We start from the raw sequence: 22,797 nt of genomic DNA on the forward strand, positions 1-22,797 counted from the left end.
TCACTCATTCTCACCATCCTGGCGTGCAGACGAGGTACAGTGGATGCGAGCACTTCACAACGAGGGCACGGGAGGTTTTCTCACAACTGCACGGACTGAGCAGTGAGGACTGACCTTGCAGAACCCGTTAGTGACCCGGTGTAGCCTCGGAACGCGGCGGGTGGGTGGTTCGGGACATGTTTGTAACTGCTTAGTGACCCGGTCTAGCCTCGGAATGGGGGGTTTCAGGACATGTTTGTAACTGGTTAGTGACCCGGTCTAGCCTCGGAATGGGGGGTTTCAGGACATGTTTGTAACTGGTTAGTGACCCGGTCTAGCCTCGGAATGGGGGGTTTCAGGACATGTTTGTAACTGGTTAGTGACCCGGTCTAGCCTCGGAATCGGGGGTTTCAGGACATGTTTGTAACTGGTTAATGACCTGGTCTAGCCTCGGAATGGGGGGTTTCGGGACATGTTTGTAACTGGTTAGTGACCTGGTCTAGCCTCGGAATGGGGGGTTTCGGGACATGTTTGTAACTGGTTAGTGACCTGGTCTAGCCTCGGAATGGGGGGTTTCAGGACATGTTTGTAACCCGGTTAGAGCTCTGGCCTCACCTCTCAGGGACTTACTGAAGGTGCAGAACTGGCGTCAGGCGTGAGGCGGGGGTGAGCTGGCTTGTTGGAGCAACTGCCCTCCCCCCCAAGTCTGATCGCCAGTCCCTGGCAGGGCACCCCTCCCCTTCACATGGCAGCGAATGGGGAGGGGTCAGCCAGTTGGGGGAGCATGGTGGGAGCCAGTGGCGGGGACTAGTGCAGAGGGAGTGATGTGTAGGAGGGAAAGTGTATGGGGCATGGGGCACACGGGTCCCAGCACGGAGGAGGAGGGTCGTGCCCACAGTGCACTGGGGAAGGTGGGGTGCGGAGTGTGGGGGCCCCGGCATGGGGGATGGCCCAGGTGGTAGGGCGCGGTGTGTGGGACACGGTTGTGCACCATCTCGCGGGTCCCTGCTTGCATGGGGGAGTGTGAGCTTGCATGGGGGAGTGTGAGCGAGGCAGGGAGCTGTGAACGCAGCCCCACACACACCCTGCGGAGTTGCAGATGTGGGCCATGGGGAGGGCACAGGGCCGCACGTGGGGGTAGAGCGTGACGGGTGTGCAGCGTGCGAAGAGCGCAGAGCTGGGGCATGTCCGGCCCTCGGTTACCCTCCGGGCACCCCCAGGCTGGGCACTTGGCATCATCCCCCTGCTGGGTTCTGGCCTCCAGCCTCAGCCTCCCTGCAGAGCTCACTGTCCCCGAGGGGTCTCCCGCAGCCTGTGCAGGTGACTCAGACTGTCCGTATGCATGACAGACGCCAGGCTGAAGGGGGTTCCCCTGAGGAACCCCTTCCTGTGCAGGCGCAGAGCAGCGGGAGCCGGACTGTCTGCTGACTGGCCTGCTGGGCCCCCGAGGGACAGAGGCCGCGAGACTGACGGGCGGCGGGGGGTGCGGCGAGCGCATCCGCAAGCCCGCAGGGTCTCTTCCCTTCCCGACTCCCCTCCCCGTCGGCACCTCCGCGTCGCAGGGAGCGTTTCAGGCCCCGGAGTGAGCCGGGACCGGGCGGAACCGGGGCGAGGGTCCGACCCGTGCCTGCCCGCTGTCCTCTGGGCTGCCCTGAGCGCCCGGAGACCCGGCTCCTGCCCACACGAGGGTGTCCGCCCAGGGCGTCCTCCGGAGCAGACAGGGGGACCCTGCTGGGTGTGCTGTGTGACCCTAGGTTCCGGTGTCAGGGCGGTGGGTCGCCGGGTCGGTGCGCAAGTCTGAGCCCTGCCGGCTGCAGGGTCCAGAGAGCAGGGGTCACTGCGCTGACTGCGGATATGGGCGCCCCCAGTGCGGGAATGGGGGTGGGGGACTCCGGGGTCGGACTGGACATGCGACCCTCACCCCCCGCCACCCCGGGGCTGGAGCTCGGAGACATGGAGTCAGCCCGGGTCAGAGTGGACGTGTGGCCCCTCCCCCAGGAGCAGGGTCTGGGAGATTGGGGGTCACTCCGGGTCAGAGTGGACGTGTAACCCCCAGGAGCAGGGTCTGGGAGATTGGGGGTCACTCCGGGTCAGAGTGGATGTGTAACCCCCCAGGAGCAGGGTCTGGGAGATTGGGGGTTACCATGGGAGTGGACGTGTCACTTCCTGTAAGTGCGGGGTCAGCGTGTGCTCATGTGACCCAGGGTCCCCTGTCTGGGAGCAGAGCTCCATATAGTGATGGTGGGATGGGCCTAGACCGGGCCCGGCATCTCACCCCTTTTCCCGTGTTCTTGTCTTGAACACAGCAAAGCGACTTTTACCCCATCGTGGGGCCGGGGCCCTTCTGGAAGAGGTTTCGGGTGAACTTCTGCGAGTTCACGGAGCTGCTGGTACACCAGACGCACTCCTCGGTGCTGTGTGACGGTCACCTCATGGACACCGTGATCGGCATGCTCAGTGGCCTCACAAACTCGGCCGTGTACAGCCTGCGGCACACCAGCTCCCTGGCCGGTGAGACGCTGCATGGGGCCCCTGCCCGGGCTTTTGCTGACTTGCAGGGCAGGCTGGGGCCGTGGGGGCAGGGACCAGAGGACATGGGGGTAGGGGACATGGGGCCAGGACCCACAGGGGCAGGGGCCAGGAGACACAGGAAAAGGGCTGTGGGGCTAGGGCAAGGGCCCGAGGGCCACACACATGGGGGCAGGGGAGATGAGACACAGGGGCAGAGGCCGTGGGACCAGGGGCACGGACTGTGGGGGAAGGACCATGGGACACAGAGCCGGGAGCCACGGGACACGAACACAGGGGCAGGGGCCTCAGCCTGGGCTTCTGCTGTCCCAGGGCCAGTGTCCACACCCGGGCCTGCCCTGTGCTGGCTTGCAGGGGGCAGAGGCTGCTGGCCGGGTGGTCAGCAGGAGCTGGAGGGGATGGAGAAGCCATGGAGGGACGTTTGCTTCACAGAGGGACTGGGTGGCGAGGGGCACAGAGCTGTCCCTGTACATGTTCCACAGCAGAGGCCAGGGCAAGGCTGACGTTGGAGAGAGGGTGGGCTCTTCAGTCCCAGGGCCGGCCCCTCAGGCGTGTCCTGTACCTCTGTCCCCACGAGAGACCCCAGGCCAGCCCACACGGTCATGTCTTGTCCGTCTGTCCCCATGAGAACCCCCAGGGCTGGCCCTCCTGGGCATGTCCTGTTTCTCCTGGACCAGGAGTGTTAGGTTTTCTAAGTGAGTAATTCTACAAATCGGGTTATTGTGTCAGTGCCAGGTGTGTCTTTTCCACGAACACGTGCGGAGCGGTTAGTGCCAGCTTCTCCCCCAATGGACGCTGAGCGGTCGGTGCTGACTGGGGGACTTGCTCGGAGGCCCGAGGTTAGAAGTCCTGTGTGTTTTGCCTCCTTACGGGAGGTGCAGCGGCCGTGGACGCAGCCGTCTGCGGAGTGATCCTCACACAGAAACGTTTGTAAGGGCATGTCAGGGTCTCTGCACGGACCCGTTGGGAACCCCGAAGAAATCCGGAGTTTGTGACAGGAGACTGTGGAGGGATGTGTCCCCCGGGGACTCCGGTCCCGTGCCAGACAGGTCCCTGAAAATTTAGGGCTCTTCCCGTGTGTGTGTCAGGGTGTCTCAGCCTCCCAGTGGCTCCGTGGGTCTCGTTCCCATGTCTGGGTCTGCAGGGGACACAGGGTGCATGGTGCCACGTGCCCTGGAGCAGGGGCGGGGGGGCGTCCTGCATGTGAACTCCGACCTTGGACTGCTGGTCCTGAGACGCCACGTGTCCCGGTTGCGGCAAGGTTCCTTGGGCGTTTGCAGCCTGCCGAGCTGGGGTTGTTCAGCTGAAGCCCGGTTCCGCTGTGGTCCTGGCCCTGTGTCCCTCTGAGGTCATTTCCCACCTGGTGGAATTCTGCCCGCTCAGGGCACAGACATGACCTTGCCGCTGGAAAGGTCGTGGGGTGTGTCCATGCCCTGGGCACGCTGAGATGTGTTCTGGGGTCCACATGCACAGTCATCATGTGGGGGTAACCGTACGCAATCTTGTGACCCAGCAAGGGGCAGGACGCAGCAGCCTTCCCAGCTCCCCGACCTCCCAGCTACCCCCAGACCACCTCTGAGTGCTGCAGAAGGGTCCCTCCTGTGGGAGGTGGAACCCAGCCCCAGGGTCACAGCCCCGCTCTGCTGGCAGCCATGAAGCTGCTGACGGCGCTGGCCAGCGTGAACCAGGGCATCTGCACGGGCAGGCGCACGGCCCAGCGGCTGTACGAGATCGAGAGCATCACCAAGCTCAAGGGGAGGCACAAGTACTACATGGAGCTGCTGGACCAGCGCAGGCACCAGGTGCGGGAGCGTGGGGGGGGATGCAGGGGTGCGGAGGGGGCTGTGTGCAGGGGTGGGGAGGGAGGGAGGGAGGAGGGGGACCCGAGTACTACATGGAGCTGCTGGACCAGCGCAGGCACCAGGTGCGGGAGCGTGGGGGGGATGCAGGGGTGCGGAGGGAGAGACGGAGGAGGGGGACCCGAGTACTACATGGAGCTGCTGGACCCGCGCAGGCACCGGGTGCGGGAGCGTGGGGGGGATGCAGGGGTGCGGAGGGGGCTGTGTGCAGGGGTGGGGAGGGAGGGAGGGAGGAGGGGGACCCGAGTACTACATGGAGCTGCTGGACCCGCGCAGGCACCGGGTGCGGGAGCGTGGGGGGGTACGCAGGTGGGGCGGGTGGAGGTGTACAGGGGCAGGAAGCATCCAAGCCTGGCCCGCCCACCTTGCTCCCCGGCCCCGCCCCCTTGCTCCCCGGCCCCGCCCCTTCCTCCCCAGCCTCGCCCCTTGCTCCCCGGCCACGCCCCCTTGCTCCCCGGCCCCGCCCCCTTGCTCCCCGGCCCCGCCTTCTGGCTGTGGATTGGGGGCCCTCCCCAGCCCAGGCTGCCGCACAGCGTGTGCGTGTCTAGTCGGTCCGGGGTGCGGGGGGGCGGCTGTGGCCACGACCTCGCGTGGTCCCCAGGACTGGGGAGTCTTCGGGGTCAGGGTCTGCGCACCACTCGCCAGCACGTGGGGGCGCAGAAAGCAAGGTGCGGTGGTTCCGCATCGGGGCTCCAGGTCCCCCTGGCCTTCCTGTGGGGGCGGCCCCGGGGACCCCTGGACACTCTCAGGCGGACTCCACGCCTCTGGCTCCGCTACGTTTCTGTTCTGCTGACCCTGAGGTTTCAGCGCACACAGACCGCGTTTACTGTGTCCTCTGTGTGCCCCGCCCTCTGACCCCCACCTCGCCCTCTGGGTCCCTCCTCCGCGACCTCTGTGCTCGTCTTCCGTGTCCCCTGGGTCCCTCCTCTGCGCCCTCTGTGTCCCTCGGCCCTCTGATCTCTCTCCCTTCTGTACTCTCCCCCCCTGCACCTGCGGGGTGCCCGTGTCCCTCTGCTGTGTCCCTGTGCCCCTCCTCCGCGTCCTCTGGTCCCCTGCCTGCACCACGGCGCACAGGGGGTCCCCTTCTGGGGACATCTACGTGCATGGGGCTCCGAAACCCGTCCGCGAGGACCCTGGCTCCTGCCCCGCTGGGTGCCCCTGCACAGGTGCAGCCCGCCGACCCTGCCCTGTGCCCCACCGACGCCTCGCCTGCACCCCTTCACCCCGGCCCCCGCCCTCACTCACCCACTCACTCCTGCCCTCACCGGCCCCCCCATCACCCCTGCCCCACCGTCCCCAACCCCCGTCCCCTCCTGCGGCTCACCTGCACATGTGCCCCCTGCCCCCATCCCAACACTCCTTCCCCGTCCCCTGCTGCACACATCCTTTGTCCCCAACCCCACCGCTCGGCCCGTCCCCCCGCCCCCACCCTGTGCCCGGTCTCACCCACCTCTCACCCCGTCCCCCTGTTCCCGCTCTCCCGTTGTCTTGTCACTCCTGTGGTTCCGCCCCCACCCCTCATCCGTTCCCTCTTCACGCTCAGCCCGTGCCCCCGTCCCCCTGCACCCCCAGCCCTCAGCCTTCACTCCTGCCCCCAACCCCTGACCTTCACCGGCCCCCTCCCCACCCCAGCCTCTCACCCCGGCACCCCGGCACCCCCCTCACGCCACTGCTCACCCCGTCACCCTTCACCCCTGCATCTCGCCCCACCCTCACCCTGTCAGCCCATCCCCCGTCGCGACCCTCCCCCGTAACCCCATCACCCATCCCCCGTCACCCGTCACCCTGTCCCCCAGACCCCGGTCCCGTCACCCCACCCCTCCCCCCTTCAAGCCCCTCACCCTGCACCCTTCATCCCCCGCGCTGACCCCAGACCCGTCACGCCCAGCCCCCATTCCATGGCTCCGTCCCACTTCACCCCTGCTCCCCACCCTTGTCTCCTCCCCCTTCGCGTGTTTGCCCGCAGCCGGCACCCCTGTACCCCCGCCCCTGGCCTCCTGACCTCCCCGACCTTTCAACCCACCTCCCCCCTTTAGCCCCCGAGCCTTCGCCTCTGCCTCACCCCTTCCCCGATGTCCCGCCCCCACACCCTCTCTCCCGCCAGCCTCACCGCTTCATCCCTGCCCTGTAGGCCCGTGCAGCGGCACGGCGGGCTCCGACCCGGGCAGGCGGGGCGGCCGCGGTGCTGTGCGCGCACGTGTGTGTGTGCAGGACTCAGATGCCTGACAAGGGGCGATCCGCCCGGAGGCCGTGTGCGGGCTTCCCGCGCGCCGGCTTCCCGCGTGCCGGCTTCCCACGCGCACCCGCCGCAGCTGCCCGGAGGCCGCAGACGCCCGCTCCCAGCCCACACGCCTGCGCTTCTGCTCCTGCAGTTCCAGAACAAGCCCGTGGCCATCGACAACATCATCTGTGCGCTCTTCAAAAGGACGTTTGTGCCCCGCTACCGGTAAGGGTGGGCCTCGGTGCCATGCGTGGACCCGCGGGTCCCGTCACCCGGGCCGTGCCTCGGCCTCGCTCGGCATCACACAGACGCGTGACCCCACCATGCGGGTGATGGTACGTGGCCGTCGGTGACGCGGTCGCTTCGCTTCTCAGTGACATCAGCTCGGACATCCGTGTGATCTGCATGGGGGAGCTGGGCTGCTGGGTCAGGCTGTACCCAGACCTGTTCCTGGACAACAACTACTTGAAGTACATCGGCTGGATGCTGTACGACAAGGTGCGCGGGCCCCGTTGCTCCGCCCCTAACCCTAAGCCCCGGGTCCGTTCTGAGCGTGCGTCGTGTTCTCACTCCCACGACGGAGAGGAGCGGCGTCCACACCGGACGATGTCTCTCAGAAGATGAGACGTTGCTAGCTGCGTGGGTACAAGTGGCACGTTTCTCTGCTTAAAACCAAAGTCTTGCACGGGTGCCGGGCTGGGTCGGTCAGGGGAAGGTGGGACTATTGGTCTTGGGGTCCGGAGGTTGAGCCCATGCTGGGCATGGAGCCTTGGGGGGAAAATCCAATACAGATGCTCAGAGCGCTTTCAGCTGTGGGCACGGAGTTAGCTCGTGGGGCCACACAGACAGCCCAGACCGGGCAGCACAGATAGCACCTGTTCCTTCCTCTCAGTCCTGGGGGCTGGGAGTCGGTATCCAGGCAAGGCTGATGTTGGGGGTCTGAGACCCAGGCAGGGCTGAGGCTGGGAGTGTGAGACCCAGGCGGGACCAAGGCAGCTTCCCCCCCGTGGCCTCTCTCCCTGGCTCGTGGACCTGTCCTCTCCCCGCGTCCTCACGGGGTCGTCCCTCTGTGCGTGTCTGCGTCCTGCTCCCCTCTCCTCGTGAGGACCCCAGTCCTGTGGGTTCGCCCCCGCCCCCGCGAACTCGCTTTCCAGCCGAATCCCTTCTTTGAGGGCCCCACCTCGACGTACGGCCCCGTGCTGAGGTCCTGGGGTGAGGGTTTCAACGTGGGACTGGGGGCCGCCCCGTGCAGACCCCAGCAGGCGTGTTTCTGCACTGGTGGGGCCGCAGACCCCTGTGTCCCGCCTGGAATGCTGTGGGCCGGGGGCCGGTCTGCAGTGTCATGGAAGTGGCCTTCCCGTCCGAGCACGTGTGGGGAGGCTGCCCTGCGCCGTGACCGGCGCCCGTTCTCTGCCGCAGGACGCGAGCGTGCGGATGAAGTGCATCCTGGCCCTGAAGGCGCTCTACGAGAAGAGGGAGTCGGCCATGAAGCTGGGCCTTTTCTTCTACAAGTTCAAGGTGCGTGAGTGTCTCTTCTCCGCGGCTGCTTCCTCTGCCGGCCGCCGCCCGGTGTCCCCGTCCCCGAGCCTCTCGGTGGACATGTGGACGTCCGGCAGCCGTTTGCTGGCCCAGAGTGCCAGCGCGTCTCAGCCCGACGCTCGGGAGCTGCAGGTTCTCTGGGGTCCGAGCCCGGGGCCGAGCACTCACGCTTCACAGCCCACCGGGTGACGTGGCCCCGGCAGCTGGGTTCTCTGCGTGTGGGGCTGAGGCTGGAGCACGGGCACACCCCGAGCGGACTGATTGGGGTGCTGCCCTCTAACCTGTTGGTGCAGGAGTGGGAGGGCTCGGCGCCCACCATTCTGGCAGGGGAGCATGTCTTTGCTGGGTCCGGGGTCCCCTCGCAGAGGTTCAAACCTGCTCCCGGACTGCGGGTCGGTAGTCAGGTTCCTGGGATGACGTGCGGGTGCGGCCCGCTTTGTTCCTGAGTTTGGGGGCCCCGCCATCACCCGGGACGCTGTTCTGAGATCCCACCGCTCATTGTGCAGGATGGCCAACTGTCGGTCGGTCGAGGACCCCACCCCAGGACCCATGGCTGGACGGGAGGGGGGTCTCGGAGGTGGCCAGGGAACGTGGAGGGCCAGCCCGCGTGGCGGGGGCCGCCCCGTGGGGCATCTCATCCCTGGGGGTGTCGGGGGAACCTAGTGTTCCTTGACCGTGTCAGGGTCCCCAGCGGAGTCTGACCGGAAGCCAGCAAGGCAGACCAAACAGGGCCACGCGTGCCCGTGTGTACAGACGTCTCCCCTGCCCTCGGAGCACGTCCAGGACGCGGAGGCCCCCGGAAGAGGGATCTGACGCCTGAGGAGGAGAGGGAGCCAGGGAAAGATGGGCGCCCATTCCTCTCCGCTGTGTGGGACCTCAGGACGCGCCTTGCCTCTGGGTGCAGGAGGCCCCTGCCCACGAGGGGGTGAGGGCTGCTGCGGGCGGCCGCCCCGTGCCGCCTGTCCCACACCGCCCACCGTTGCCCACGGCCGCGCAGCTTGAAAACCGTGCCGTGCGAGGGGCGGACCTGGGACAGCACGTCCTGAGCCCCGAAGGGCACGGTTGTGTCCGAGTGGCAGAAGCTCCTGGTCCTGGTTCCGTGAGCCCTGTGGGGCAATGTGTGGCCATGTTTGGAGATGGGGTCTCCGGTCCGGCCGTATCACGTCTGTCGGCTCTACGGACAACCGCGTGCCCTGCCCCGTGGTCCTCACTTTGGGGACAACCATGTGCCCTGCCCCGTGGTCCTCACTTCCACGTGGTGGTTCCCCGTGTCTGTGGGAAACGTAGAATCAACAGGTGGAGAGCACTGAGTGGAGGCCAAAAGCCCAGCAACAGATGCCCCAGTGCCCACGGGGAACGGAGGGCCTCCTGGGGGTGGTGGCGCGTCCCCACGGAGCCGGACAGCGTGGTGCCAACCTCATGCGTCAGCCGGTTGGGACCCACCGCCATGTGTGGGGTGGAGGTCATGCCGCATTGTCCGCTGCGCCTCATAGGAAAGGAGCGACATGTCGTCTCGTTGCCTGGATGGGGACACGTTCTATGGAGCTACCACCCCGGGCAGGGCTGGGATGTGGACGGCCGTCTTTGGGCGACTCTGCTTGGCCTGCGGAGCTGGTGGAGGCGACCAGGCAGCGCTTCCCTTAACCCTGGAGGCCCTGGGCTTCTGGCTTCAGCGTCCGTGTGTGCATTCCCCGTCCCGGTCCGTCTGTACTGGCGGGGACAGCTGGGGACACTGGGAACATCCGGGGACACTTGTCCGCACCGGTTGGAGGCGGGGGCTGGAGTCTCAGGGCACCGAAGGCACAGCTGCACGCCTGCACGAGGTCACGACCCAGCCCCGACGGCTCCGTGCTGCCGCAGGGAGAGGACATCTGCCCCCCCACCCATGAGCCAGCCCCAAGTCCGGGGGGCCGTGGGGCCGGCTGTGCTGGGGGTCGGGAGAGGGTGCTGCTGGTGCCGTCTGCGTGGGCCTGGTGGCCCTGGCCTCTGGGGCGATCGGTGCCGGGCCGTGTGCTGGTGGCTGACTCGGGCTGTCAGGTGCCTCTGAAGGGGCAGTCCGCCCTGTGGGTGGGGGTCGTGGTGCCCTGGGTCCCACGGACGGCACTGCAACGAAGCCTGTTCGTCTTGGGGTCTCTCCACAGAAACGGATCCTGTCGATGACGCAGGACAGGCAGCCGGAAATCACGTCCGAGTGCATGCAGCTGCTGAGGCTCATATCCGAGTGAGTCGCCGTGCCTGCGCCGCGCACCCGCTGGCCGGAGGTCCCCGCGCCCCTTCTGTGCCCCTGCCGGCTGGAGGTTCCCGCACCCCGCCGGTGGGACGTCATCACGCCCATGCCGCGCGCCCCCCCCCGACCCCCACTGGCTGTGCAGGGCCCGGAGCTACCAGGCTTGCTGGACGCGGAGGGTGGGGCCGTGGGGTCAGGCCGGCGGAGCGCCGTGTGGCTAAGGAGCCCTTGCCGTGCCTTTGCTCTTGTGTTCGGGTGTGTTGCGCTCTGGCTCGGTTAGAGACCGCTGCCTCCAGTGTCTTTGTTGGCCGTCCGTGGGGAGGGCCCGCTGGGTCACCTGTAAGGTCAGACCGGGCCTGGCTGGGCCCTCAGCAGTTGGGGTTCTGTCTGAGAGTCCCGGCTTCTCCCGTCGGCTCCTGGGCCTGGGTCGGGGCTCTGGGGGTGCCGAGGGGCTGATGTTCGGAGGTGGTGACAAGTGGCCGGGGCGGCAGAATGTTCTGGAAACTCGTGGGTCCTGGCAGCTCTTACGCTGGGACGATGGGCTCTTGTTCCCTCGGACGTCCCCCAACTGCACGACGCATCTCCTTGCTCAGTGCGTCACGTGTCATATGTTGATGTCAGCTGTGTCGGGCACGGGGCACGGGGACACGACCTTTTGCTTGGCCCCCATGCATAGATGCCCGGGCGAGTGCTGTGGGGACATCTTGAGCCCCGAAGGCTGGGGCCTGCCCGCGGTGCCGTCGGTCTGCTCTGTGCTGAGGACAGAGGGGAACCAGGTGGACGTCGGCCTCTCATGCAGCGCTGCCTCCCACCGCAGCCCAGAGGGACACTGTCCCAGCTGGAGACCGGGCACCGGGCTTCCTCATGCTGCGCTGTGGTCCCACGAGTGCCCGGCTCTGCCGGCACCTGGCCAGACGCCCACATCCAGGAGCGGCAGGCAGGTGGCAGTTGGCGTAGCGTGAGATAGACCTGTACGGAGAGCAGCGTGGACCCCGGGGCGGTGGCCTCTGTCTCCTGTCCCGTGCAGCCTGGGTGGCCCAGGGTGGCGGCGTGGCCTGTCCTTGGTCTTCCCACGGCTGCTGTGTCCGTCAGGGTCCTCCAGGGAGACGGACCCGACAGGAGATGCGGGGACATGTGCATGTGGAGGGAGGCTCCTCGGGGGCGTTGGCTCAGGATCCCGGAGCTGGGACGTCCCCGGATGTGTGTGTGTGAGCTGGGGATGGAGCCCGTGGTGTGGCTCGTGGACGGCCAAGCGGATGGGCCTGGACCGTGGCAGATGGCCCCGGGGCGTGTAGAGCGGGCGCTTTGGCTTAAGCTGTCCGCGTGGGAGGGGTTCCCTCCCAGCGCTGAGGGTGTGCGCGGGGCCGGCTGTCGGCAGCCACCTGGTTTTGTGAGGAAGTGGCAGCGGCGGGAGCATCGTGTCGACCTGATTGTTCGTGGTGGGGCAGGGGGCACCGTACGCCTGATTCCAGAAAGCCTGTGAGGAGTTCCCTGCAGAGATCTGCACAGGGGCGAAGTGGCTTGTCCTGCCCAGTGAGGTGGGCCGTGTCTCACCTGTCGAAGGCGTGTAGCCCACAAAGGGGAGGAAGTGTGTGTTTGCTGGGCCTTACCCCCAGCCGGGATACCCATCTTTTGTCGCCCTTGACCATCCTGCTCCCAGGCCTTCTGACGACACTTCTGCCAGCGCCTTGGGGGCCTTGTCGAGCCAAGTGCCCGGTCTTGGGGCCACACCTTGGCCTGAGTCCGTGGGCGGGCGGCCGATGACTGGGCTCGGTCGTGGGAGGAGCCTCTGGGGCAGAACCGCGTGGCTTTGGGACTTGAGCTTTGGATGGGGCTGATGTGGACCCAGCGAATGTGCTCCTTAGGTACAGTGTGCAAGGGTGAGGGTGAGCGCTCTGTCCTAGTCCCTCGTCTGGGGCTCCCGTGTCCTTGGGCCCGCCCCCCACTCAGCCCAGACAGCGAGGCACACAGACGGCCTGCCCCGTTTCTGCTGGGTCTGGGAATGCCCACGGAGCCGCGTTGGCCGTCAGTCCGCTCTGCTGGGGTCAGGCGTGGGTTGAGTGGATGTGTTTGGATACAGGGTCACGCCGGTGGTGTCCCCCACCGACATCCCCCAGCTGCTCCGCCCATGGGTGCCCGTGGACGTCTGCTGCTCCTCCATGTGGACCTCTGCGTGCACAGCTGCTCGGAGGGCGGAGGGTTGAGCTGATAGGTGGCCCAGGTGCACACGCAGGAGAGGACTCAGAATTTCCCCTAGTTTGGGGCTCATGGGCGGCTGGAGGGGAAGGAACCAACCCTAACCCTAGAGGCCCTGTAGGAGGCGGGACTCTCCAGGAATCCTGCTCACGTGGCAGTCTCATGTGGCCTCAGCTCACATCTGGGGACATGGGCTGCCCCAGGTGAGCTCAGGCTGATTGGGATTCCAGAGGGGCCACCTCTCGCGGAAGCTGAGGTCGGTGCCATTGGCCCAACAAAGAACCTCCGTTTGCTCTCGGGGACAGGAGTGTGTGGCAGAGCCCCGGGGGCACAGGTCCATGTGGCAGATCCCCGGGGGCACAGGTCTGTGTGGCAGAGCCCCGAGAGCAGAGCTCCGTGTGGTAAATCAAGCTCCGTGTGCCCAGCGTGTGTGGCAAAGCCCTGTGCAGGCCCTGGGCTCACGAGCGTCTCCCGCAGGCACTACGTGGGCGTGTTCTCCGCCATGGAGTACGTCTTCCTCTTCCAGTTTGTGTACGCGGCCTACAGGCCCATGGCCACCGCCGCGGGCGAACTCATCTGTAAGAGGTAAGGCAGGTGCCTGGCCACCCTGGGGCCCCTGATGGTGTCTCCAGGGCCGTGATGTCACCGTGATGTTGGAGGTGGGGTCCCCGTCCCGTGTCCCGTGTCCCACCAGCGGCAGATCTGCAGATGGGGATGGTAGGAGGAGGCCCCAGGACCCCAGAGAACAGCAGAGCCTGTGACCGGGGCTTAGACAGGACGGCAGGTGTGGGGCCCCAGGGGAGACAGTGGGGTGCACACGAGCGCGAGACGGAAGGACGCGGTGACCCAGAGTGTGGCACATGTGTGGGAGCGGACCAGCTTGATCCGTGTTGCACGCACATGCACACGCGGATTGGTTTGAGGAGGTGGTAGTGGCCCCTGCCCCTGAGGTGCCCTGAAGGTCCCTTGAGGGTCTGAAGCCCCCTGAGGCCCCCTGTGCCCCTCTGAGGTCCTGTGAAGCCCCCCGAGGCCCCCCGAAGCATGCTCCATACCCCTGAGGGGCCTCTTGGGCCATCTGGCCGTCCTGCCCTCACGGGTGGGTCTGCGTTCAGGTGAAGGTCCCCCGCCTCTGGTCCTCTGGGGTTTGAGGTGCAGTGACGGGGTGGGGGGCGTCTGGTTGTGGTTCCCTCCCCGGTGGTGGCCCGAGCTGACAGTCCGCTCGGACAGACCGAAGTCAGCTCGAGAACTTTCCTCCGTGGTCTGCGTCCTGTCCCTGTGGCTCCCTGCTCTTCCCGCTCCCCGGGTCGTTGTGGACGGTGTGTGCAGAGGAGTGCACTGGAGTGCAGTTGGCCCGGCCCCGCGAGACCTGGGGCCCAGCCAGGCGCACGGGGTCCCCCCTCCACGTCAGCACCGGGGTCACTGTCTCTGATCTCCGTAGGCTCCTGGCCCCTCCACCCCACGAAGGTTTCTTTGCTCAAGAGCCCCCGGACGAGTTCGATAGAAATCTCCAGAACATGAAGGCGCTCATCGACTTCTACCTGCAGGGCGAGGTGAGGGCCTGGCCGCGTGGGGTCGGGGGGCAGGATGCCCGAGCCACGTGCGGGGCCCACACTCGTGTCCCGTGCCTGCGCCCCGCGTTCCGTGCCGCGTCCTGTGTCGCACGCCCGCATCCTGTGTTGGGCCGGCAAGGGGCTTGGCTCCCGTGTGGACGACCCTGGCTCTGGGCACGTGGGAGTCACGTCCCTGGGTCGGTGTCCGCATGTGTCTTCATGGGACCACACGTGGGAGGTTGGAAGGAAGCCGTTCCTGCCGGTGTCATTACTTGACCTCCTCGCCCCGTGTTGTCGTCGTGTGACCTGCCTGCCCTGCGTCAGCCCCGTGTCCTCCCTGTCCGTGTCCGCAGGTGCCTCCCTGTCCCGTGTGGTCGTCACTGGGCGTGCTCCCCGCCCCGTCGCCATCCCGTGCCCTCCCTGCCGTGTCCTCCGGTGTCCTCCGTCCTGGGTCCCCGTTCCGTGTCCCCCCGCCGTGTCCTCCGTCCTGGGTCCCCGTTCCGTGTGCTCCCTCCCCGTGGCATCACCCTCACCACACCCTCCTGACCCTGAGTGGCCGTCCTCACTGTGTTCTCCTTGGCCCGTGTGCTCATCACGTGACCTCCGTGCCCGTGTCATCGCGTGTCCTGCTTCCACATTCTATGACCTCACGTGTCGGGCACGTCCCTATCAGTTCCACAGACACGTCCCGTACCTGGTGGACGGCCTGTGGGAGGCAGCGCCCGCCCTGGTCCGGAACTGGGAGTGCATGACGGCCCTGCTGCTGGAGCCCCGCGGCGGGCGCCAAGGTGAGCGTGGCCACAAGCCTGCTCGGAGTCGTGGACCAGGGCCGTGTCCCGCCGGCCTCCCTGCCGTGCCCGCCAGGCCCACCGTCCCCCACCCCCTCCCCGCACCGCGTCTCACTGTCCCCCCACGTCCTGCCGTCCCCCACCCCCACGTCCTGCCGTATGCGTGTCCTACTGTCCCCACCCTCTCGTCGCACTGTCCCTGTGTGCTGGTGTCCCGCGTTCCGCTGTCCCCGTGCTCACACACTGCCCCCACCTCCCGCTGTCGTGTGTCCCACGGTCCGTATCCCCATGTGCCGCCGTCCCTGTGTCCCACGTCCCACTGTCCCTCTCCTCCGTGTCCCACGGTCTCCGCGTCCCACTGTCCCCGACCCACATATCCCACGATCTCTGTCCCCGTGTCCCCCGTGTCCCACTGTCCCTGTGCCCCGCCCCCAGGTCCCACCATCGCCATCTCCCACTGTCCCGTGCTCCGTGTCCTTCCATCCCCGTGTCCCACGGTCCCCTCGTGGCCCCCATGCCTGTCCCAGTTCCTCCTCTCCCCACCTCGTGTCGCACAATCCCTGTCCCGTCACCCCCGCCACCCCGCGGGGGCCCTCCCGTGCTGTCTGTGGCTCCCGCTAGCAGCACGTGGTGCAGCGGGCCTGGAACGCCTCCTGTGCTGTGTTTGCTCCTTGAGTGCTTGGCTGGGGGGAGGGGCATGTGCCACGCTTTCCTGGGGTGACAGGTCCTTGGGTCTACAGCACGTGGTTCACGGTCCCTGGCCGGGGGTCTGTAGGACGTGGTTCACGGTCCCTGGCCGGGGGTCTGTAGGACGTGGTTCACGGTCCCTGGCCGGGGGTCTGTAGGACGAGAGCCGTGGGCTGCTCTCCTGGAAGAGCCACGGAAGCTCCAAGCCTGGCCCCAGAGTCAGGGTGCGGCGTGGGCAGAGTGCCTGGTGAACGAGCCCCCCAGCAGCTGGGACCCCCTTCCCCCATGCCTCTGAGACCCTGGCCCCCCTGCCCCTGCAAGGAGCTGCCCCGCCTCCGACTGTCCTCCACGCCCAGCCACAGTCCCGCCACGCCGAGATGCCCCCGGCCCCGGCCCCACGCTGCAGACACGATCCCAGCGCCCACTGGTTCCTCTGGTCACAGCAGGAGTCCCAGTGCCACACCTCGGGCGTCGAGGCCCATCACGTTCCTGGGCGGGACCGGCAGCTTCAGCCATGCTCCCTGGGGTCCCTGAAGGGGCGTCTTCCTTTATCGCGAGGATGCCTCCTCTCCTGGGACCCAAACGTCTGGGGCCCAGCCGTGCTCTCTGTTGTGTGAGGCTTGGCTGTACCTGGGCTCAGAAGGGCGCCACGTTTAGGATGTGCGACACAGCACAGGAGGACCCCCATGGGAAGGTCCAGAGTCGTTGCGGCAAATTCCCTCCAATCTGGTGGCTGAAACCAGAATCCATCCTCTGCCAGCTCTGGAGATGAGATGCAGGCGGGGCGGGGATGCTGGGGTCCAGGCGAGGCAGGACACGGCCACTGGGGTCCAGGCGGGGCAGGGCCGTCTCCCCCCTGAGGCGCCAGGAGAGCGTCCTTCCTGCCTCCTCCAGCTTCTGGGCTCCAGGCGTCCCTGGGCTGCAGGCCGCGTCCCTCCCACCTCTGCCTCCGTCCTCACGGGGATTCTCCTCTGTGTGGGTCTCCTGTTCTTTCTCTTACAAGGACACCAGGCATTGAATTTAGGGCCACCCTGTTTTCCCGTAAGTTGCATCCCATTCTGAGATTCTGGTGGCTGTGATGAGGAGTTACAGTTTCCGCACAACAGCCGATGCACAGACTGTCCCCTCGACGGGATGGCTTCAGACCTGAGTCCCGGGATATTGGGACAGTGGCCGGGGAGCCCCAGGGAGGACTGCCCTGAGCCCCACATGCAGGTGAACGGGCCAACGGTGGTTTGCTTTGTGGGCAGTTGGAGCGAAGGGCGGGCCCTGGTTGCTGTCTTCTGCGGGTCCCGGAGTCTGTGACCGCTGCCGGGGCTCTGCTGTGCCTAGGAGCCTGGCCGCGCTCCCCACGTGCTCTGAGCCCCTGCTGGGCTCACCGAGGCCTGTCCGAGCGGCACGTCTCCCCAGAGTGTTCTGCGTCTGGGGAGGTCAGAGGGGCTGAGCGAGCGCTGTCTCCCCGCAGCCCTGACAAGCCAGCAGGAAAGAGTGCTCATTGAGATCCTCGTGGCCGCTGTGAGACAAGCTGCGGAGGGGCGCCCACCTGCCGGCCGGCGCCTGGGCAAGAAAGTCAGTGCCACCCCCTGCCCCCTGCCTTGGTGCTCTCCGTCCCCTGTGCTGAGCGCTCTGCTGTGGCTGTCCTGCCAGGCTGTCCTGTGGGCGCCCGCTCCCGCCTCCGCCTCGCAGTGCCCCCCGCCCGCGTGGCCCCGAGAGCCGCTTGCTGCTGCTTCCGCCTTGTGCTTGTCACCCTGACTGCTCACTTGGCCCCTGGCCGTGCGGGCGGGACTCCTGGCCACCCAGGTAGGTGTCGCTGGCCACGCCTCGCAGCTGCGGTGCACCCCTCCTGCTGGCTACCGAGCCCTGTGCCCGCTGGGTCCTGTGTCTGCCGTCTGCCTCCCCGGGGAGAGCATGCCACAGCTGTCCTTACGCCGTGTTCTCTCTGGATGTCGCTGCTTGTCGGCCAGCCTTTGATTTGCCTCCGTGTGAGCCTCTGCTGCTGCTGGGACAAAAGATCACACCCCAGGGCACTTAAACACCACAGGAGTTATACATGGAGCCCCCGCTCTGGAGACCAGAGTCTGAGATCCAGGCGGAGCAGGACTTCTGAGATCCAGGCAGGGCAGGACCTCTGAGATCAAGGCGAAAGGGGCTGTGTTCCCGCCTGAGGCTGCAGGGGAAGGTTCTCCCTGCCTTTTCCAGGTGCTGAGGCTCCAGGTGGCCCTGGGCTCTGGTTGAGTCCCTCCTACTTCTGCGTCTGTCCTCCCTTGGCTGTCACGTTCTCCTCTGTGCACACGTCCAGCTGTGTGTGTTAATCTCCGTTTTATGACACGTGCCCCTAGATAAGGGTTCCACCCTGAGGTGTGACCTTGGGGGAGGCCGCGGAGTTCTTGACGGCATCTCTGCGTGGGCAGCACTTCCTTGGAAACAAAAACCCGAGTAGTCGTCCAGAGCTTTATCCTGGATTTGGGGGGAACTCTGCCTGGGTATGACCTGGCCATGTGGGAGCAGGTCCCAGGGCCGCCGTGGGACTCACGTGGGTCCGTCGTGGGCTCAGGCCACGCATGCTCTGCCTGCAGGCCACCCGGGAGGTGGACGGGACCCGCCGCTGGCGTGAGCACGCCAACATGAGCCGACACTTGGCCAAGGTGCTGCCCCGGCTGCTCTCCAAGGTGCCGAGCGGGAAGGGCCGAGGCTGAGAGCCCGGGGAGGCTGGGGGAGCTCCAGGGCAGGCCAGGAGGCTGCAGAGGCGAGGGGAGGCCCGGGGGGCTCCGCTTCACGCCTGCTCTCTGGGCAGTTTGCAGCGGACAAAGAGAAGGTGACCCCCCTCCTGCAGATCCCACAGTATTGCAACCTGGACGTGTACGACACGGACGGCCTGGGCTCGGTACGTCGCAGGACTCCGCTCCTGCTCCCTGAACTCCGCGTGCGGGGCCGCACCCCTCCTCCTCAGGGTCCCCGCCCCACCCCTTGTCGGGGTCCCGGCGTGGGGGCCACGCGCCATCTCCCTGGAGTTTCAGGCGTCGGGCTGCTGTCTTGCTCTCCGCCCTGCGGGTCTGGGCCATCACGCGCTCTTGCGACAGGGTCCAGACCCCCGTGCTTGCAGGTCTCTGACCTCTTCCTCCTGGCGCCGTGCCCCCTCCCTGCACGGCAGCTGCTCCGCTCGCCCGGATGGATCTTCTCCCAAACCCCGGGGCCTTTCACGCCACCCTGACCTTTCCCCTGACCCGTACGATCCCTGCCCCCCACTGACCCCTGATCACCTTTTCCCGGACCCTTTATCGTCTCTCAACCCTGTGACTCCTGGCGGTTCCCGCGACGACCTCCGACCTTTCTTCCTCATGCTCGTGACCTTTTCTCTCAACCCCCTGACCCACCTGACCTCCTGCCCATCTCCTGACCTTTCCTTCTCGAGGTCACAACCCCCGACCTCTTCTCACCACCCCGCATCGTGCCCCCCGACCGGGTCTTTTGTCCCCTCGGCCCCCCTGCAGTACCTGGACGCGGCGCTGCTGGAGCTGGACTGCCTGGTGCAGCGGCACTCGGACGTGGCGGTGCTGGAGGCCTGCGCCCGCGCCTACGGCACGTACTGCGATGAGGGGCGCTCCGCGCACGGCCAGGCCGCCCCCGCCTGCAGCCGGCTGGTGGACATGCTGGTGGACGCGCTCACCCCGCTGCTGGACGTGTTCATCCAACACGAGGTGCAGGCCGGGGGTCGGTCACAGGGGTGGACGCGGGCGTGGGGTTCTCTGTGGGAGCCCCAGCTGGTCTCGCTGGCCCTGTGACGGGAGGGGGAACGTGCGCGGGCGGGTGGCTAAGGGTTCCAGTGCTCTCCGCGGGAGCCCCATAAGCCCCCAGAAGACCAGCCTGCCAGAGGCGCTGCCCGGTCTGCACTTGGCGGGCAGATGGTTTCTGTGAAGAGCCGCGTCGTAAACACGTTTGGCCTGGTGGGCCCTCCTGTACGTGGCCGGTGGTCCGAGAGCAACAGACACAGCGCGTCCCTGGGCCACGTTCCAGTAAAACTTTATTGACACAGACGGGCTGAGGGCCGTGTGGCCTGTGGGCCTGGCGTCCGGCCCTGACGGAGGCACCTTGCTTGTGACGCTCTGCTTGTTTCCACAGGCAGGACTCCAGGTTGCTCTTGAACCTGGGCCTGCCGCGATTGTGGGGTGCCGCAGGTCAGCGACGCGCCTGTGTCTGTTCTCTCCGCTGTCAAGGGAGAAGCGTATTCCCTGTGGCAGGTTCTTGGCAGGGATGTGAGGCAAGTGTGTGGAGGGGGAGGTCGCAGATCCCGACGTCCTTGTTCTGCAGCCTACGCGTCTTTGGGGGTGTCCTCTGGTCCCCTTCGTTTCCTGCAGAGCTGGACTCAGAATGGCCCGGGGCACTGTTTCCCTTTGGAGATCTCAAAGAGCTGCCCACCGGAAAGTTGGGGACAGAGCAGGCAGGAACACGGGCCTGGCTCGAAGCCGGTCCGGTGCCCTGGGGAAGCCCCCCTGGAACCTGCGTGTCCCGCCACCACCCCCTCTGCTCTCTCCCCACTGTGTAGAAGCAGGGCCTGTTCCTTGGGCACGGCGAGATGGGGCGGATCTGCTCCACGCTGCGGAGACTGGCTGCCTTCTACAGGTGAGGGGGGCAGCGCGCCTGTTCCCTCGGGGGAACAACCCCTTGGCTTCGTTCCCTTGGGAAGGACCCCCAAGCCATGTGCCTGCTGCCTTACTCAGACGAATGTCCCCGTGTCCCAGCTGAGGTGGGGAGGACTCAGACCTTTGTGCGGGTGTCCTGTGGGTGTGCCTGGTGGCTCTGGGCCACCTGGGAGCCCATCCTGCCCATCGGGGGCTCTGAGCTGCGTCCCCAGGAGTGGGGAAGGCCTCACCAGGCGGGTGCTGGACATCATCCTGAGGGAGCCCAGCTGGTCCACCTGGGCTTGGTGGCCCCTCAGTCTGCCGGGAGGTGATCCCTCAGCTCTGAGACCTCCTGACCAGTGTTCGCGGCTCACCTGGGGAACGGCGGAGCTCCTGGTGGGGCTGAGCTGTAAATCCTCGTGTGCGTTTCTGGCCAGTGCACACGACCTGAGCAGCTGGAATCTGTATGAGAAGATGGACAGCCTGCTGACGTTCCGCCGGCACCAGGGCAGCCTGCCCACTGAGGTGAGGGCGGAGGGAGTCGGGTGAGTCCTTGTCGGGGGGCAGGGGTGGGTTCTGGGGAGAGAAGGGTCTTGTGGGAAGGAATGCATGGGGGGGGAGGGTCTTAAGGAGAGAGAAGGGTCCTGAGGGGAGGGAAGCAAGGGGGGGACAGCAGGTTCCAGGAGGAGAGAAGGGTCCTGAGGGGACGGAAGGATGGGGAGATGGGTTCTGAGGAGAGAGAAGGGTCCTGAGGGGAGGCAAGAATCAGGGGTCCTGAGGAGGGGGAAGCATGGGGGGGGATAAGTTCTGATGGGAGAAAAGTATCTAATGGGAGGGAAGCGGGGGGGGGGGGCTGAGGAAAAGGAAGGGTTCTGAGGGGAGGGAGGCATGGTGTGGGACAGACCTGAGGGAGAGAAGGTCCTGAGGGAAAGGAAGCATGGGGGAGGGGATGGTTCTGAGAGGGTAAGGTCCTAAGGGGAGGGAGGCATGACAGGGAGGGTCCTGAGGAGAGAGAAGGGTCCTGAGTGGAGGGAAGCTTAGTGGGGGTAGGTCCTGCAGGGGAGGGAAGCATGAGGGGGGCAGGTTCCGGGAGGAGAGAAGGGTCCTGAGAGGAGGGAAGAATGGGGGGAGGAGGGTCCTGAGGAGAGGGAAGCGTGGGGGGATGGGTTCTGAGAGGAGAGAAGGTTCCTGAGGGGAGGGAAGCATGGGGGGGATAAGTTCTGATGAGATAAAAGTATCAAAAGGGGAGGGAAGCATGGGGGGGGGTTCCTGAGGAAAAGGAAGGGTTCTGAGGGGAGGGAGGCATGGTGTGGGACAGACCTGAGGGGAGAGAAGGTCGCGAGGGAAAGGAAGCATGCAGGAGGGAATGGTTCTGAGGAGAGTGAAGAGTCCTGAGGGGAGGGGAGCATAGGGGAGTGTCCTAAGGGAAGAGAAGTGTTCTGAGGGGAGGGAAGCGTAGGGGGAGTGTCCTGAGGGTAGAGAAGGGTTTCAAGGGGAGGGAAGTATAGCCGGGGTGTGTCCTGAGAGGAGAGAAGCATGGGGTGGTTCACTGAGGGGAGATACGTCCTGAGGGAAGTATGGGGGGCTCGTGAATAGACAGAAGAGTCATGAGGGGTGGGAGGCATGGGTGGGTCCTGAGGTAAAGGAAGGGTTCTGAGGGGAAGGAAGCATGGTGGGGGACAGGCCTGAGGGGAGAGAAGGTCCTGAGGAAAGGGAAGCATGGGGGGGACGATGGTCCTGAGGAGACGGAGGGGTCCTGAGTGGAGAGGAGCATGGGGGGGGGGATGCGTTCTGATGGGAGAGAAGGGTCCTGAGGGGAGGGAAGAATGGAGGTGGAGGGTCCTGAAGGGAGGGCAGCATGGGCGAGGGTCCTAGGGAAGAGACCTGTCATGAGGGGAGCGAAGCATGGGGAGGGGAGGGTCCTGAGGAGAGGGAAGGGAAGCATGGGGGCTGGCGTGGAGGGTCCTTAGTGGGGAGAAGGATCCTGAGGAGAGGAATGGTCCTGAGGGGAGAGAAAGGTTCCAGGGGGGTGTGGGGCAGATTCTTGGTGGAGAAGGATCTTGGAGAGAGAGGGTTCTTGGGGGGGGCGTAGGGTCCTGAGTGGGGGGCAGATCCTGGGGGGAACGGGACCTGGGGAGTGTCCTGATGGAGGGGGAGAGGATCCTGAAGGGAAAGAAGGGTCCCGGTCAGGGAAAAGGCCCCGAGTGGGGGAGGGGCAGGTACTGGGTCTCAGGGTTCTCTGCTAAGGAGTGTCCCCTGGGTGGGTGTCCCATCCACATCCCCGCCTCCATGACAGGCCCTGCGCCCCACAGGTTGTGCACTGTGCCCTGCAGTGCACCTACTATGCGCTCCTGTGGCAGATCGTCGCCGCCACCGACCGGCTGCCGCCCCAGGTGGGTGAGGGGTGCGGGGGAGGTCAGGCGCGTGGTCCGCAGTCGTCTGTGAGGAGGGAAGGATGGAGCGGGGTGGAGCCAGCTCTGCCGCCGTGACAGGCGTCGGTCATCCGGGGGTCCGCCTGGGCTCCTGGACTCCGACGTGAGACCTGACTTGGGGCTGGGCTGGCACCGCCACCCGGCCTGCCCGCCCGCCGTGGGGAGCGCGGC

At 66.3% G+C, this 22,797-nt stretch overlaps 1 protein-coding gene across 1 annotated transcript in view; it reads left to right on the plus strand.

Moving 5' to 3' along the window:
* Positions 1-22,797, plus strand: part of LOC101675162 (cohesin subunit SA-2) — a 51,739-nt gene that overhangs the window by 18,549 nt on the left and 10,393 nt on the right. Inside the window, exons 8-23 of the mRNA XM_045089233.1 lie at positions 2,286-2,490; positions 4,159-4,310; positions 6,740-6,813; positions 6,963-7,086; positions 8,008-8,106; positions 10,269-10,348; positions 13,028-13,135; positions 13,989-14,100; positions 14,774-14,888; positions 17,041-17,144; positions 18,152-18,244; positions 18,370-18,459; positions 19,067-19,273; positions 20,119-20,195; positions 20,632-20,719; positions 22,507-22,587. Coding sequence (XP_044945168.1) covers positions 2,286-2,490; positions 4,159-4,310; positions 6,740-6,813; positions 6,963-7,086; positions 8,008-8,106; positions 10,269-10,348; positions 13,028-13,135; positions 13,989-14,100; positions 14,774-14,888; positions 17,041-17,144; positions 18,152-18,244; positions 18,370-18,459; positions 19,067-19,273; positions 20,119-20,195; positions 20,632-20,719; positions 22,507-22,587 — 1,809 coding nt within the window. The remainder of the gene's footprint in view (positions 1-2,285; positions 2,491-4,158; positions 4,311-6,739; positions 6,814-6,962; positions 7,087-8,007; positions 8,107-10,268; positions 10,349-13,027; positions 13,136-13,988; positions 14,101-14,773; positions 14,889-17,040; positions 17,145-18,151; positions 18,245-18,369; positions 18,460-19,066; positions 19,274-20,118; positions 20,196-20,631; positions 20,720-22,506; positions 22,588-22,797) is intronic.

The sequence above is a fragment of the Mustela putorius genome, unplaced genomic scaffold (genome assembly GCF_011764305.1).
Source record: "Mustela putorius furo isolate JIRA1106 unplaced genomic scaffold, ASM1176430v1.1 tig00003836_pilon_pilon_pilon, whole genome shotgun sequence".
NCBI classification, from domain to species: domain Eukaryota; kingdom Metazoa; phylum Chordata; class Mammalia; order Carnivora; family Mustelidae; genus Mustela; species Mustela putorius.